Source organism: Pyrgilauda ruficollis, unplaced genomic scaffold (assembly GCF_017590135.1).
Source record: "Pyrgilauda ruficollis isolate IOZ18807 unplaced genomic scaffold, ASM1759013v1 scaffold197, whole genome shotgun sequence".
In the NCBI taxonomy this organism is placed as follows: Eukaryota; Metazoa; Chordata; class Aves; order Passeriformes; family Passeridae; genus Pyrgilauda; species Pyrgilauda ruficollis.
The window spans coordinates 255,657-272,046 of NW_024518873.1; the positions used below are offsets into that span (position 1 = coordinate 255,657).

Sequence of the window (16,390 nt, forward strand, 5' to 3'; positions counted from 1 at the left end):
CAAAAGCAGTTCCTTTACTTAATCATTCACCCCCAGGTTAAATCTGATTTGGGAATGCTTTGTAACTCAAAACCAGCGTTTAGCTGTCTGTATAAACAACCATATGACTGATATTTCCATTCTTATTTTCCTTTTTTTTTTCTTTCTTTTTTTTTGTTTTGTTTTCAATGTTCATTGCTCAAGCTTTTAATGAGTTATATGCTTAAATTCTTAGATTTTGCTTAAATTTTAGATGCTTAACTTTTGGGTTTGTGACTGAAGTTAATGACCTATTTCAATGACATGTGGCAATTGTTTTTATGGGTAATGAGCCAAGTCTCTGCCTGGTGTAAGTCTCCTAATGTTCCTAGGCTGCCCATGGAGCAAAAAAGAGCAATTACAAAGAGGAATAAATTAGATTATTTTATTTTATCATCCCCCCTTTTTTCCCTCCCCAATTTATTACTGCTGATGATGTGGCAGAAAAAGCTGACATAGATTTATCTATTTAGGATCAGGTTATGTTATCTGAACTCTGGAAGTGGATAGGAAAGTTCTGGAATCAGTAGTGCCTAAAGGACAACTGTTGGAGAGATATTTATCCAGGAACAGTGCTGCTGTCCTCTGAAGTCCCTGAATACCCAGGGAAACACCTGTGGGATGTTTGGGGATGGTTTTCCTACTGAAGCTTGCCATGGGAAAGCCATTTCTTGTTTTGCATGAAATCACATACAAATTGGTACATGCTTTCTGTGGTGTGAAATTTTAATAATCATTGTTGCTCTACATTCACACTCCAAATTCAAGCCATAGAAAGCAGCAGATTTAAACTTTAGCCAGCACATTAGACAGTCATTGTATCTAATTTATGGCTCTTGAATGAATGGGCAGAAATGAGAAACAGAGGTGAAGGTTTTACCATGAGTCGTGTGAGAGAGAGTTTTCCTCCCGTTTTTGTAAAAACATCTCTGCTATCAAGGGTAACCTTGATGCCACAACAATTGCTGCATACTGGATGGTTGGTTGTCCTTTTAAGTCCCTCCCTGAGCAGAGGGGTAACAGGGAGGAGGTCATGATCTACACGTTATCCATGTGGGTTAAGCTTTCACAGCTGACTTGACACTCAAAGCTCTTCAGAACAGAACAGAACACAACATTCCTTCAGGGGGGTGAAAATGCCAAAAATCGCTGTTTATTGGAACTCCCAAGTTCAAAGAGTAAACACACAAGTGGGGAGCAGCTTGCTGACTCGGGGCACACGCCTGTTCTCCCTGTTCTCCCTGGCTCAGGTGTGTACCAGATGTCGGTGTCGGAAGCGGCTGTCCCAGGAGAGGAAGTGGGCAGAGTGAAGGCCAAAGATCCTGACATTGGGGAGAATGGCTTGGTGGCTTACAGCATCATCGATGGAGATGGCATGGACATGTTTGAAATCACCACAGATTATGAGACTCAGGAAGGGGTTGTGAAGCTTAAGAAGGTGAGTGATGCCTACTGCTATGTAGTGTTTTTTGCTGCTGACAGAATATTTGGTAATAATGGATTACCACCTAAGCTAAAATATTAGTAAATGCAAATTTCACTTAATTAATTTCTCAAGGTGTGATTAACTCTTAATATTCCATTTCCCCATTAGCTGAATTGGAATGGAAGAAAATAACCAAGAAGAGTTACATAAATACTGTACAGTGGATTAATTGCACAAACTAAATGAATTCATAATAAAAAGTCACGGTAAAATACGATGCCATCAGCTTCATTGTTAATGAAGTTTTGCCTAGTGCTGATAAGTAGCAGACATTCACTGTTGCTTTATGTTCAGTCTGAAAAGCCTCATGCCCTATAGTTTGAATTCTTCAGCTGTGCATTGTCCACAATAGTGTTCTGAAGGAGTCACAGGCTATGGGAAAAGCAGCAGAGGGGATTTCACACACAGCCCGTCAGCAGGAGCTTTGAAAGTGTTATCAAATTAATTTTAAATTGCAAATTAAAGAACATAAATCTTATTATTATGGAAGCATTATCATTTTGCCCTTTGTATCTTTGAGCTATTTATCTCTCTTGAAGATAATCAGAACTCAAAGGAGAAGGCCTGGTCAACTTCTGGTCAACCCTGCCCTGCCCTATGGGGCAGACCAGCAGGAAGGGACCCAGAGGTCTCCTCTGCTCAAAACTGCCCTGGTTTGACTTCTGTCTCTGTTCTAGAGGTGGGGGTGGATTTTTTGTGTGTTTTGAAATGTGGGTGAGCTGTCACTCCACTCCACTGGTGTTAACATACTTTGAGAATTGTGGTTGGCACCTGAGTAATCATTTTGAGGTGCAACCCCACAGCCACTTCATGCCAATGCAGGTACAGAGGTGCTGTGGCTTTGATCAGGCTCCCAAAAGGACTTGTCCCATGGGGCATTATTCCACCTCCCCTTTGGAAAGCGTTATGAGTTCTGTGGTTGGAAAGAACTGCAGGAATAAAAGCATCCATCCAAACCATCTTTGTGTATTCCCTACTACCTAAATAATTTAACTTATCAGTGTGCTATCTCATGGTGCACCCAGGAGCATTTCAAACCACATCCACGTGGAATGCCTGCCAACCTGGATAAAGCCAGACCTCTTGTGAGAGCCCCCTTCCCATCCCTTGCACTTTTGTGCTGCCTGGAAGGCTGGATGGAGACAAAATTCGTATTTCCAGTACTTATGATTTCCTCAGTGATACAGCAAGCAAACAGCAAGACCTGGACTCTGTGGTGATATTTTGAGTGCCTTCCTATGCTGCTCCACACATAGAATGTAGCTCCTTCCATTTGAGTCTTTATGTTTTGAAATACACACATTTCAGTCCAAGCTCGTTGACAGACGCTCACCTTTGTTTGATGTCATTGAACACTAGGGCACTGCCTGCTGCTCTTACAGCCTGGTTTCCCTGACTCCGGAACGCACTGTCCTCTTGTTTCTCACAGACCTTAGATTATGAAACCAAAAAGTCCTACAGCCTGAAGGTGGAGGCAGCCAATGTCCACATTGACCCCAAGTTCATCAGCAATGGGCCCTTCAAGGACACGGTGACAGTGAAAATAGCGGTGGAAGATGCTGATGAGCCACCAGTGTTTTTGAAGCCAAGTTACATTTTTGAAGTACAGGAAAATGCAGCATCTGGTACTGTGGTTGGAAAAGTACATGCCAAAGACCCGGATGCTGCCAACAGTGCTATAAGGTTTGCTGGATTTCCTATTTCTTTCTGAGCATTAGCTTGTGGAATTGTTAGGCAAGTTCTGAAGACAGTGTGACAGATCTACAGACACCCAGAATATTGAAAGTTTAACCATCCAGCATTGTTTTTGTGCCTTTTCCACAAGCTGCCAGATTCTCAAAGCCTGTATCATACTATAGCTATGTCTAATTAAAATATACTTAAGTGCGCCTTTGGTAGACTCTATTCTAAATTAAATATCTTGTGCTGTTATCACAACATGGATTTTTCTCAATGTATCAAAGTCTAAGAAGTGGATTGGGGATTGGGCTGGGTAATTGTTAAGTGCTAATTGTTAAAGACAAGCCCACACAGACTCCTACTTTCTGCAGTTGTGTTGGATGGTCTTGGAATCACAGACTTATTTAATGGTTTGTGCTGGAAGGATCCTTAAGGTTCATCCATTCCAACCCCCTGCCATGGGCAGGGACACCTTCCACTGTCCCAGGTTGCTCCAAGCCCCAGTGTTCAGCTTGGCCTTGGACACTGTCAGGAGCAGCCACAGCTTCTCGAGGCAACCTGCGACAGGGCCTCCCCACCCTCACAGAAAAGAATTCCTTTATTATGATAGCCTTCTATTAGTTTAATTTTATTTGTCATGTTCTCAGTGTAACTTAAATTATGAAGACCTCTTTTGTGGATATACTTAACATTTCAAAGAATTTCAACGTGAAGTTATGAAAGTCAGAGCTGTATAAAGCTGTATAAATGTGCAGAGTGGATAATAGCTGATAAATTGGTATGATCAATTAATATTCCAAGTAAACCAAAGACTGGAAGACTTAAAAGATCACCAAGATTAATATGAAACAGAAGAGAAAAAAATATCTCAGTAGATATTTTTATCATGTTTTATAAGAGAAGAAAATAAAGAATATATTACGGCTTTGATATAGAGACTTCAAAGACCAGCATTTTCACTTATTACAAACATTCTGATGTACTGTTTTTCTAAATGTAGAAACCAACCAGGTGATTCTCCTTTTAAAAAAACACATATCGTCCTTTTGACTATGATGTTGAGGACAACAATAGGTGTACTACTTACAGTTATTTAGAAATAATAATTATATAGAACAAATCTGGATGCATGAAACTCCTAAGTCCTTCTTTTCTCTAATTACTGACTTTCAATCTTCTTTAGATATTCAATTGACCGACACACCGACCTTGAAAGATATTTTGTTATTAATGCAGAAGATGGCAATATCAAGACAATAAAGGCTTTGGATAGGGAAGAAATGGCTTGGCACAATATCTCTGTCTTTGCAGTTGAAGTCCGTGAGTATTTCACTGAGGTGTTTGAGAATCAGTGGTAGGAATCCTGTAATCCTCCAATTGTCTCAGTTTGATAAACTTCAAGAAATCTCAGCAGAAATACATCAGCATATTTGATCTTTCCTTGGATGCAGCTGGGAATTTATTTGTTTTGAGGGGTTTTTCTGCTTCTGTCTTATCTGAGTGTTGCCTCTCCTGCAGACAAACAGCACCAGGAAGCCAAAGTTCCCATTGCAATCAAGGTCATTGACGTCAATGACAACGCTCCCAGGTTTGCGGCTGCCTATGAAGCCTTCGTGTGTGAGAATGCCCGAAGCAACCAGGTATGGCCTGCCCAGCACCTCCTGTGCCCAGCACCTTCCTTGTTCTCACCACCTCCCTCTGCCCACCGCCACCCTGTGCCCACCACTGCTCCGTGCTCACCACCTTCCCTGTGCCCACCATCTTCCCTATGCCCACCACCTTCCTCTGTCCACTGCTTTGTGCCCACCATCTTCCTGTTCCAACTACCTTCCTGTTCCTACCACCTTCCTGTGCCCAACACCTTCACTGTTCCCACCACCTTCCTTGTTCCCAGCATGTCCCTGTTCCCACCACTTCCTCCGTGCCTACCACCTTCCCTTTTCCCACCACCTTCCCTGTTTCCCCCCACCTGCCTGCACACACAGCTCTTCCCTCAGGGCATTACCCGAGGTTTGTCCTGTCATCTCCAATGAGAGGGAAAAAAAGAACATTTGTTTTGAGGTTTTGACCAGAAAGCCTTGAGCACGCAGAAAGGCACTTTATTTCTGAGCTGCTATCAGCAGTTATCCAGTGCTTTGTGCATGGAGAGGGATTGGTGTTGGCTGGGATTACCCACCAGCACAGGGACAATGGAGCTAGGGGCAGCTTTCCCAGTTGTGAGATGGGTTTGGATATTACAGGAATACTCAGTGTCTTATGGGAAGAATCCCAGTGCAGTGCTTGTAGAGTCTAGCCAACAGATTTATTCCTGGCAATCTGTGAGGAAGAGGAATTAGGAACATAGAGAAACACAGTTCTGCACAGGATCTGTGCCTTTGCAGTCAGCATAGCAGTTTAAAAGAGACTTCTCAGCTGCTGAGTTTTCTGCAGAATTTTATTTAATTTGTTATGTTACCATTAACACATATTCGTGTATAAGAATGTTGAAGATGTGTGCTTTTACAGCTGTAATTCTGGGACGGTTAATGCAATAGTAATTAGAGATTGCCCGTTGTAGTTTGGAGTCAACTCTGTGTTTCTAATTGCTTATATTTGTATTTGAGGGGGTTTCTGCTATTTTACAATTCTTACTCAAGGGCTGTCTCAGAATGCTGCCTGTGTGTGATGTACCCAGAGAAGGAGCTGTTTGTTTACAGAGTGCTTTTCTTTTACAGCAATTTATTACAATTAGTGCTGATGACAAGGATGACTCGGCCAATGGACCAAGATTTATCTTCAGTTTACCACCTGAAATTATTCATAATCCAAATTTTACACTCAGAGACAACAGAGGTTTGTGTGAAGATTCCCACTCTATCAGAATCCAAAGAAATGACAAAGTAGAACTAATGGCCAATGTAATGTCATGCCACAGCATTGTCATTAACTTTGGCAGAGTGTCTTTCTCCAAGATTTAGGGGAGGAAGGCAAAAGCATGTAGCTGAGATGCAAGGATGCTCTTGGGAAAGTGGGATGTTTGTTAACTCACTTGAATTTTCTTGAATGCATATTTTAAATTACATAATAATACCCAACAGGAAGAATATACTGCCATTTTATCTCCCAGGAAGAGGATGAAACCACTGCCAAACACTCAGTAAATGGAATTGGCAGATCGCCTTGAATTAGACAAAGCTAAAATTAGCTGAGACAGCATAAATTATTAGGCTGCTTGTATTTGTTCACCACTGTGCCTGCCAGCTTTTGTAAATTATGGATCACAAGAGACGTGGGCTAGATTCCCAATGGAATCAAATCACTGCCCAGTGCAGGAAATGAAACAGGGATTTGTGCTGTGGAACATACCTGCGCTGGCTGTCTCAGGATCTGGATATCCTGATCCCTTTGCCAGCTTCATATTCACAAAATAAAGTAGAGCTTTGCATTCAGATTGATGGCAAGATGTAAAAAATTTGTAAGCAAAAATCCTCAGGCCTGGGTGAGTGTCAAAATTCAATTGATCACAACATAATAAGATCAGGGACCTGAACTTGCCAGAGGCTGAGGGAGCCAGAGGAAGTGGGCAAACTGAAAGAAAAAAAAAGACAGGTTTGGCCATTATACATATTTATTCAATTTATTAATTATATTCTGATTCAGTGTTCATTTTTTATTCCCCTTCACAGGGCAAGAACTGTTTCAGCTTTTAAGGAATTAGTTTTGATTAGCAAGTTTTAATGTTTGAAGGAAACTTGACTGTTTTCTGTAAAGTAAAACTTGGTTGAACTAGCTTAAATAATGAATCCAAGAGTGCCAGAAGTACAAAAGGCAACACAATCCAGATACATGATTTCTGTAAAAACTGTTCTGTTGAGGCACACTTTATATCTCTCTCCACATCTGAAGGGAGGGTAATTATCATCAGAGTTCCCAAACAAAATCCCTGTTATTCCTGACTGATCAAAGTAATGCTGTTGCCTGGTGCTTGACACTTGTACATACATAAGCAATTCATAAAGGAGCCAGTGCAGGGCATATATTTATTCTCTTTAAAGTAGTAAAACACAATTTTGAAAAATTCATGGGTGTATTTTTAGAAAGGAGTAAATAAGCATGTATTCTTTGCTTGAGACCCGGAGGCGAAGTTTTGCTATAAAATACATGTTATGGTCAGCACATCAAACTGAAAATAGATTAGCTTTTACAATCTAGCAGAAGAAGCACAGCTCAGAGTGAAGATACTCTGAGTAGCATTATGGTTCTTGACTCCAGCCAATCCCACTCATCCTTCATTTCCATATGCAGCAAATTTGTTACTTACAAAATTAACCCAGATAAAAATGTGTTGTAGTTGAAATTATTGAGTCAGTTTAATGTAAGGTTTCTACCTGACAATAATGTAAAAGGTTATTTCAAGAAGACAGTATTAAGGGATTGAATCTTCCCATATAATTTTCTTTTTTGGAAATAATAGTCTGAGGAAATTCATTCATTTCCATCCTTTCTTTCCCTCATTTTGTTCAATTCTCAGTGCAATTATGTTATTACTTGACATATTCTTGAGAGTTTTTAAAGTAAGTTATACTAGAACAAATTTAAAAAGTTGAAATTCTGTGTACTCCCATATAAAAAAACTTCTAGGGAGAGTGTGTTACCATTTGCAAGTCAAATAATATCCATAGTCATTCAAAGTTGGTGTTTTTCAGTTGTAAGTTTGAGTATTCTATAAAGCCATGCCAGCTTTCAGAGGGAATTGCTGCTTTCAGAGAAAAATGTCTTTATTAACTGTGGAGAACAGTTAATGAAAACTCCAATGTTTGGGCCTATTACAGAACTTTAAAGTGAATACAGTCCCATAATTATAATTTAATAGAGTTTCTTTTTACCAGCTCCTGAAAGTAATCACATATTGCAGTAATCCAAAAAAGCATAATCACATCCTACATCCTATTAATAGCCCACTGTGTTACCAAGTCTTCAGCTGAGCCCATCTCCCATAGAAAACATGAGATAATGGCTTAGCCCACGCTGGGATAAAACACAGAATTACTTTTGCACTGTTTCCTTATATTATAACTCATAAACAAACAGCACTGTCTGCCCAGGCTCTGCTCAGTTCCACTCCCACTGAAGTCAGGCCTTCAAAACAGCAGCAGAGGCTCATGGCACTTCACAGCAGAGAGGCAGATTTTGGGTAAATGGATTTCCTGCTTTTAGCCCTGCTGGGTCCTGTGCTGAGATGCCCTTTCCTTGGGCTCCCTCGGCACGGCATTACTGGAACGGCTGCAGTCCCAAATTCACAAGATAAAGCTTTACAGAGCTTGAAATTAAACTTGTAAGCCCCCAAAAATCAGTGACTAAAGTCTACTTTTTAAATTCAAACATGTGCTTCACACTTTTTCAACAAGAAAACTTTGAAGCACACAAACAATCAAGTCACAGGATTTTGCCATGGATTACCCACGGTTGCCACTCCTGGTAAGGTAAGGATTTTAGACAGCTGGACCCCTGAAATTGTTTCATTTTTTGGCTGAATCAGCACTCACACCTGATACAGGTGATAAAGTTCACACTGCAGTCAGCTCCTGTAATCTAGAATCCTCCTTACGCAATCTATGTGTTAACAAGCCCCCAAAAACTAAGTTACATTTGCCTATGCACACAGGAGAAATTGGAAATCATCAATAAGATCACCAGAGAAAAGGACAAAAATCAAAGGTCAGGGAGATCAGTATAAGTATCACCAAGAAATAATGCAATTTTCATTTCTAATTGTGAAGATTTCATGGAGAGCACAGGGCATCTTCACTTGCAACATCTTTGGATACTGGATAGCCAAGGCAATAATAGCTGGAAAAATGTGATATTTTGGGAATGGCCTTGAGATGACTGTTCTTTTCCTTCTTGTGTTAACCCCTATTGTGTTCATTAGGACTGACAGTCAAGTAGCTCCCATATGTGTTAAGTAATAGTTTTAAGCTGGTATTGACATTTAACTTCTGTTGGCTTAAAAAATGCCATTTTACCAGGATTATAGTTCTACTCCTGGGCCTTGAAAATAATAAAAAAGCAAGGATGAGAATATTAGCTAGGATTAGATGTTATCTTTTATCTAGGTAAAAAAGGGGGTTTTTTTTCCTCTTATGGATATTATGTTTCTTCTAAATGTGAGAAGTGAACATAAACAGTAAAAGGAAAAGTTTAAAAAATGACCTTTTAAGCTTGATGCATTGTAGTCCTTTTTAAACTTTAGCCAGGCATGTTGATTGGATTTTTCTTTTTAAAAATTTATGTTAAACAAAAAATCACTTCCCACTAATACAGATAAATCAGCAAATGGATCAAAATCAGTTTTGTTTAGTGTAAGTGACTGCAGTGGACCAGGCCAGTCTGTATAAGAGCTGAATAATTAGCCATTCTTTTCTTATTTTAAATTAGGAATGCTATTTCAGCTGACAAAAGGCAAGAAAAATTTAAAATATATTATAAAAATGCGTAGCCAAAGACTATATATACTAATATATGGTATTGTCATTCCTTACACATTGTCTTTGCAGCCTCGAGGCAGCTGTAGCTCAGCCTCCTGTTAATGTTCATATTTTTTGCCACAAGAATAATCTGCCCTGTTGTGGTTTTTTATTTAATGGAGCCGGTCTAGGTTCTCCCATTGAGGAAATGAATTATTTAGTGCATTTTAGAGGACTCTGGAGAATATTTTATTCTGGATCAATATATTAGTTTGTTAGCTAATAGGTATTAGATGTTGCATTCCTATTTGTACCAAATTGTTACGAGCCCATTAAAGTCCTAAAATAAGGCTTCTGTCATGCAGACATTGATATCACCAAGGTCCTGTAAAAAATTGTGCCTCAAAGTTTAGATGATGCATGTAAACATTCAGGAGATTTGGAGGACTCTGAGGGAGACAAAAGACACCTCCAAGAGCCACAAGAAATAAACAATCCGATCTTTATCAGTCTCTGTCCTTAGCAAATGTGACATTGTGCAAGGGAGAAGTTAACAGGCTCCTTTCTACCCTGTTGTTGTTTTTGTGAGACTCAACACCAAAAAGCAACAGTTGTGTCCAGCCCGGGTGGCTGTTCAGGGCACCAGGGGTGTGGGCTGGCAGGACAGGGGCAGAAATGGGATGGATTCATTTGGTGTGTAACAAACAGCTCCTACCTTAAATAGTCATCCTTTCTGGTGAAGTTCCTGGGAGAGTCAAGCAATGCAAGCATCCTTCTCATCCCACAGATTGACAAAATTTGGGGGCAGTTTCAGACCTTGTCCCACATCAGGGGCACTGCCTGCAAGGGTGGTTAATGCAAGGCAAGAACGCTTCTCTTTGAGTATAATTTATTCACAGATTTCCATGGAAATCACAGTGATTAGATCATTAGGAGAGGTTTTATGGTTTGCATTATTAAATTCTGGGATTTATGCTGACTCTTCAACAGGAAAACGATTAGTCTGCAGAAGCCTGAGGCAGCAGTACAGTGGGTACCTTTGGAGGTGAACAGCCCTCCCTCAGCAGACACAAAAACTGCTCTTTCCCCCCCACCCCCCTTTCTGTTATACAGTGAAAAATAAAGAACATAGCAAGCCACGAATGGTTGTGTGGAATAAATCTTCAATATAAACTGGCTTTTAAAGGTCTGAAAACCACGGATATGATTGCTTCACTTTATTTACTTTGGGATGTTTACAACTGTTATAAACTTTGGTTTAGGCTGAGCTGAGAGAGAGAGGAGGGGCTTAACAAGGGACCCCTGTTGGTGTTCACCTGAGAGCAGGAAGCACGGGCTGCCTCAGCCCAGGGTGTCATCTCACACTGTCCCCTTTCCAAGGCTCTAGCCAGAGGAAGTATGCAGGACCATCCAAAATGTCCTGTGCTGAGGTGGCAGCTCATTTTCTGTCCCCTGAACCATGGCAGGTCACCTCTCGTGAGGACAATGGGAATAGAGTTACAGAAATACTGCCAGGACTTGGAGTCATGTATCCCTGTGGGTCCCTTCCAACTCAGGGCATTTTTGATTCTGTGATTTAATTCTTGCTCACATCCACATGATTCAAAATGTGCCCAGACATGCTGTGCATGTATGATCAAGCTCTCTAATTCTGGCTTTGGAAGTTTGGGTGAAAACCAGATTCAGATAAAACGCTGTTACCTTCAGCATTTCTTACTGAAACAGCAAGGCTCAAATTTGCTCATACACAGCAAATACTGGCTTTTGTTACAGTGGGAGTCATATTATCAGAGCCCATTTGGGAACAGCATCTACCACGCTTTTAGATGTGACTCGAAGAAGGGAGATATGGGTTTTACTCCTCCATTGAAAGCTTTAATTCTGGACAGACACTAAAACCAGATCAGACAGCAATAAGAAGGTCCAGCCATTTGGGTAGTTGAAAAAATATTGTGAATTTCTCAGAAAGTTACAGATACTAAAAGGTGCTATCAGACAGAGATTATCTGTGTTGCTTGAGTTAATTAAAGAATTAAAACTGAGTGTAGTGCTATATGAGTTAAATACAATCCTGTAATTGCTCTTAGGTCGTTACAAAGGCGGCGCTTTCTACTGGTTTATTGTAGAAATAACGCTAAAGCCCCAGAAAATTGAGAGCCTTTGCAGCGAGATAATTTCCTTCTCAATATTGCCTAAGAGGAGAATTCTGTGGAAGAATTAACAATGATTCTCTCTCTTCTCCAACCAGATAACACAGCGAGTGTGCTGGTCAGACGGGAAGGGTTCAGTCGCCAGAAGCAGGATTTGTACCTCCTCCCCATCGTCATCAGTGACGGCGGCGTGCCCCCGCTGAGCAGCACCAACACGCTGACCATCCGCGTGTGCGGCTGCGACGGCAGCGGCTCCCTGCTGTCCTGCAACGCCGAGGCCTACGTCCTCAACGCGGGGCTCAGCACCGGCGCCCTCATCGCCATCCTGGCCTGCATCGTCATTCTCTTAGGTGAAAAATGCTCCTTCCTTGCTGCTCCTCTGGGCTTGTCTTAGAAAAGTAATCCTGCCCTCAGCTCCAAGATGGAGAAATGAATCTGAATTTTTTAGCTTTTATTTTTATAGGGAGTGCTAGCCTGCTTGGCTGTGAAAAGCTTTGGGGTGAGCTCAGTGTGGCCCTGCAGGGCCTGAAGGAGCTGCAGGAAAGATGGAGAGAGACAATTGCCAAGGGCTGCAGGGACAGGACACAGGGAATGGCTCCCAGTGCCAGAGGGCAGGGCTGGATGGGATATTGGGAATTAGGAATTGCTCCCTGGCAGGGTGGGCAGGCCCTGGCACAGGGTGCCCAGAGCAGCTGTGGCTGCCCCTGGATCCCTGGCAGTGCCCAAGGCCAGGTTGGACACTGGGGCTGGGAGCAGCCTGGGACAGTGCAAGGTGTCCCTGCCATGGCAGGGGTGGCACTGCATGAGCTTTATGGTCTGTTCCATCCTAAACCATTCTGGGCTTCTGTGATATCTTCAATAGCAAACACCAGAGGATTTGTGTAGATGTGCTTGGAGAATGTCCTCCTGTGGCCTAATGGCAGCTAATCAGGGACACTGCTTAAAGGAGGTAACGACATACAGTTCTAAGTTTTGTGATCTTCCCTGGATAACAAGTTCCTTATTGAGGTCAACCAGGATTAATGGTCCCTGCCAGCTATTTCTCTCAAACCTATCTTGTCTTGAAACCAGAGGAGTGGCTTGGAAGACCTGATTTTAAGAAAGTGCTGCAAAATGTTTCCTGATTATTTGGGAAAAAAAATACACAATATTTTCTAATTTCCCTGTAATATTTTATAGTGTTTCTTTTTTAATATACTTTATTTTATAGAAATTTGAAGTGAGAATGTAGAACAAATACATCTTTGGAGGTGTTGCTTTAAAAAATTCCATTTTAATCAAAATCCTTCAATGTAATTGTTCAACTTTCTATTTATGGGTTTATTTCTATTTATAAATATACCTCACCTGCAGAGCTGCCCCAGCCCTGGGACCAGCACAGCCAGGACCTGGAGCTGCTGCAGAGAGCCCAGAGGAGGCACCAGGATGAGCAGAGGATGGAGCAGCTCTGCTGGGAGGAAAGGCTGGCACAGCTGGGATTGTTCAGCCGGGACAGGAGAAGCTTTGGGCTGAGCTCAGGGTGGCCCTGCAGGGCCTGAAGGAGCTGCAGGAAAGATGGAGAGAGACAATTGCCAAGGGCTGCAGGGACAGGACACAGGGAATGGCTCCCAGTGCCAGAGGGCAGGGCTGGATGGGATATTGGAATTTAGGGATTGTTCCCTGGCAGGGTGGGCAGGCCCTGGCACAGGGTGCCCAGAGCAGCTGTGGCTGCCCCTGGATCCCTGGCAGTGCCCAAGGCCAGGTTGGACACTGGGGCTGGGAGCACCTGGGACAGTGCAAGGTGTCCCTGCCATGGCAGGGGTGGCACTGCATGAGCTTTATGGTCTGTTCCATCCTAAACCATTCTGGGCTTCTGTGATATCTTCAATAGCAAACACCAGAGGATTTGTGTAGATGTGCTTGGAGAATGTCCTCCTGTGGCCTAATGGCAGCTAATCAGGGACACTGCTTAAAGGAGGTAACGACATACAGTTCTAAGTTTTGTGATCTTCCCTGGATAACAAGTTCCTTATTGAGGTCAACCAGGATTAATGGTCCCTGCCAGCTATTTCTCTCAAACCTATCTTGTCTTGAAACCAGAGGAGTGGCTTGGAAGACCTGATTTTAAGAAAGTGCTGCAAAATGTTTCCTGATTATTTGGGAAAAAAAATACACAATATTTTCTAATTTCCCTGTAATATTTTATAGTGTTTCTTTTTTAATATACTTTATTTTATAGAAATTTGAAGTGAGAATGTAGAACAAATACATCTTTGGAGGTGTTGCTTTAAAAAATTCCATTTTAATGGAAATGATACTCTGGAATTAGAGTTAAGCTTCGGGCATACAGGAGAGGGTAAAGATTTATCTTTGTTTTGTTGCAGATATTCATGTGCTTGGGCTGCTCAAAGGCAGTGTCACAGTGTTCTGCAGCACTTGGGACCCCACAAACACTTCCCTTGAATTAGTCTTGCAGTAATGAGCAATTAGTAAGAGCACTGGCATGCAGCTCAGACAGAAAGCCTCAGATCAGTGTGTTTGGTTCTGTGTACAAACATCTCTGATTTTAGCTAGCAAGGAGCACTAAAAATGCAGAAGTTTGCAACAATCCAGCAGAAAAGCTGAGGGCTCGGGGATGCAATAATTATTTACAAAGGCTCTGCTGTTTGACAGTGCAGTCCAACCTGTGCTTTGTTTTCTCCAGTCATTGTGGTGCTGTTTGTAACCCTGAAGAGGCAGAAGAAAGAGCCCCTGATCGTGTTTGAGGAGGAAGACGTGCGGGAGAACATCATCACGTACGATGACGAGGGCGGAGGCGAGGAGGACACGGAGGCGTTTGACATCGCCACGCTGCAGAACCCCGACGGCATCAACGGCTTCATGCCCCGCAAGGACATCAAGCCCGAGTACCAGTACCTGCCCAGGCCGGGGCTGCGGCCCGCGCCCAACAGCGTGGACGTGGATGACTTCATCAACACCAGGATACAGGAGGCTGACAACGACCCCACTGCCCCTCCCTATGACTCCATCCAGATCTATGGCTATGAGGGCAGGGGCTCCGTGGCTGGGTCCCTCAGCTCCTTGGAGTCAGCAACAACAGATTCTGACTTGGACTACGACTATCTACAAAACTGGGGACCTCGATTTAAGAAACTTGCAGACTTGTATGGCTCCAAAGACACTTTTGATGATGATTCTTAACAATAAAGTTTAAGATTTGGCCTTAAGAACTGTGTCTGAAATTCTGAAGAATCCAGAGGAAATGTAAGCAGGTATTTTTTTAAAAATCAAGAAAAATCTCATTTAAACATTTAAGTTTGACAGAGAGGATTCCTTTGATAAAAAAAGGACATGAAAGTGGTAAATACTGTGAAGTACCTTTTCCTACAAAAGGCAAATCTGGAAGTTGGCTGCCAGCTTCACTGAAGGAAAAAACCCACTTAAGAAATGCGAAATATTTAAATGAAGGAAAATGCTAAAAGCAAACCTACAAATAAGGGAAATCTTCTATGTGTTATGAACATCTAAATCCTTTATTTCAAAGAAGCTTCCACAAATTAGAAAAGGTAACAGTTCTGAGCTGTAATTTCGCCTTAAACTATGGACACTCTATATGGTAGTGCATTTTTAAACTTGAAATATATAATATTCAGCCAGCTTAAACCCATATGATGTATGTACAGTACAATGTACAATTATTATGTCTCTTGAGCATCAAACTTGTTACTGCTGATTCTTGTAAATCTTTTTGCTTATTCTTTCATCTTAAACTAATACGTGCCAGATATAAAAACTCTGTCTTGTTCAGTGGGAGGCGCCCTATTTCTATGTCATTTTTAATGTATCTATTTGTACAATTTTAAAATTCTTATTTTAGTATACATACAAATATCAGTATTCTGACATGTAAGAAATGTTACAGCATCACACTTATATTTTATGAACATTGTACTGTTGCTTTAATATGTGCTTCAATATAAGAAGCAGACTTTGAAATAAACTGATTCTTTTTTAATTCTTGTTCTGGTTATTAAGCATATAAGGAAAAACATAGTGTTTCTAATGTCCCATTTATAGTTCTGACTAATTTACTACAATTGTGACCTTTTAATAACCTTATTTATTATGTGTTTGTAGTTGGTTTGTTGCCTTGTTAAGTGATTATTTAAAAATCAAGTACATTTTACAAATGTTTTTTAGATTAAAACAAATGTAATGTCTGGTGAACATTTTGTACCCTCTCTATCTACAGCTTGTGGCTGCTCCCAGAACACAGTAAGAATCATCATATAGTCCTACTGTGTTTTCTGGATTAAATTAAGTGTAGTACTTTTCAATATTTCCCATGTAATATGCATTTATCTTATATCTTAGAGATTCCCGAGGCTTCAGGAGTGACTTTGTGGGTGGACGGGAGTACTCTGTGCTTACACTTTACTCCAGCCTTGTGAGTTTCTGTATCTGTGCTGAGCTTCTGCAGGTTCTAGAGACTGAAATCTGACCCACTTTAGCTGTGACTTCCCTAAGGACTGTTCTACCTGACAATTACCTTTACCTGAGTAGTAATTAAGATTCCGGTACTTAACTCCTATTTTTCTTTTGTTTGGTTGGGTTTTTTTGGCGGGGGCGGG

At 41.5% G+C, this 16,390-nt stretch overlaps 1 protein-coding gene across 1 annotated transcript in view; it reads left to right on the forward strand.

Moving 5' to 3' along the window:
* Nucleotides 1-15,774, forward strand: part of CDH11 (cadherin 11) — an 81,535-nt gene extending 65,761 nt beyond the window's left edge. The window contains exons 8-14 of the mRNA XM_041466087.1: nucleotides 1,269-1,456; nucleotides 2,934-3,187; nucleotides 4,368-4,504; nucleotides 4,703-4,824; nucleotides 5,899-6,016; nucleotides 11,879-12,130; nucleotides 14,464-15,774. Coding sequence (XP_041322021.1) covers nucleotides 1,269-1,456; nucleotides 2,934-3,187; nucleotides 4,368-4,504; nucleotides 4,703-4,824; nucleotides 5,899-6,016; nucleotides 11,879-12,130; nucleotides 14,464-14,960 — 1,568 coding nt within the window. The 3' untranslated portion in view covers nucleotides 14,961-15,774. The remainder of the gene's footprint in view (nucleotides 1-1,268; nucleotides 1,457-2,933; nucleotides 3,188-4,367; nucleotides 4,505-4,702; nucleotides 4,825-5,898; nucleotides 6,017-11,878; nucleotides 12,131-14,463) is intronic.
* The last annotated feature ends 616 nt before the right edge of the window (nucleotides 15,775-16,390 follow it).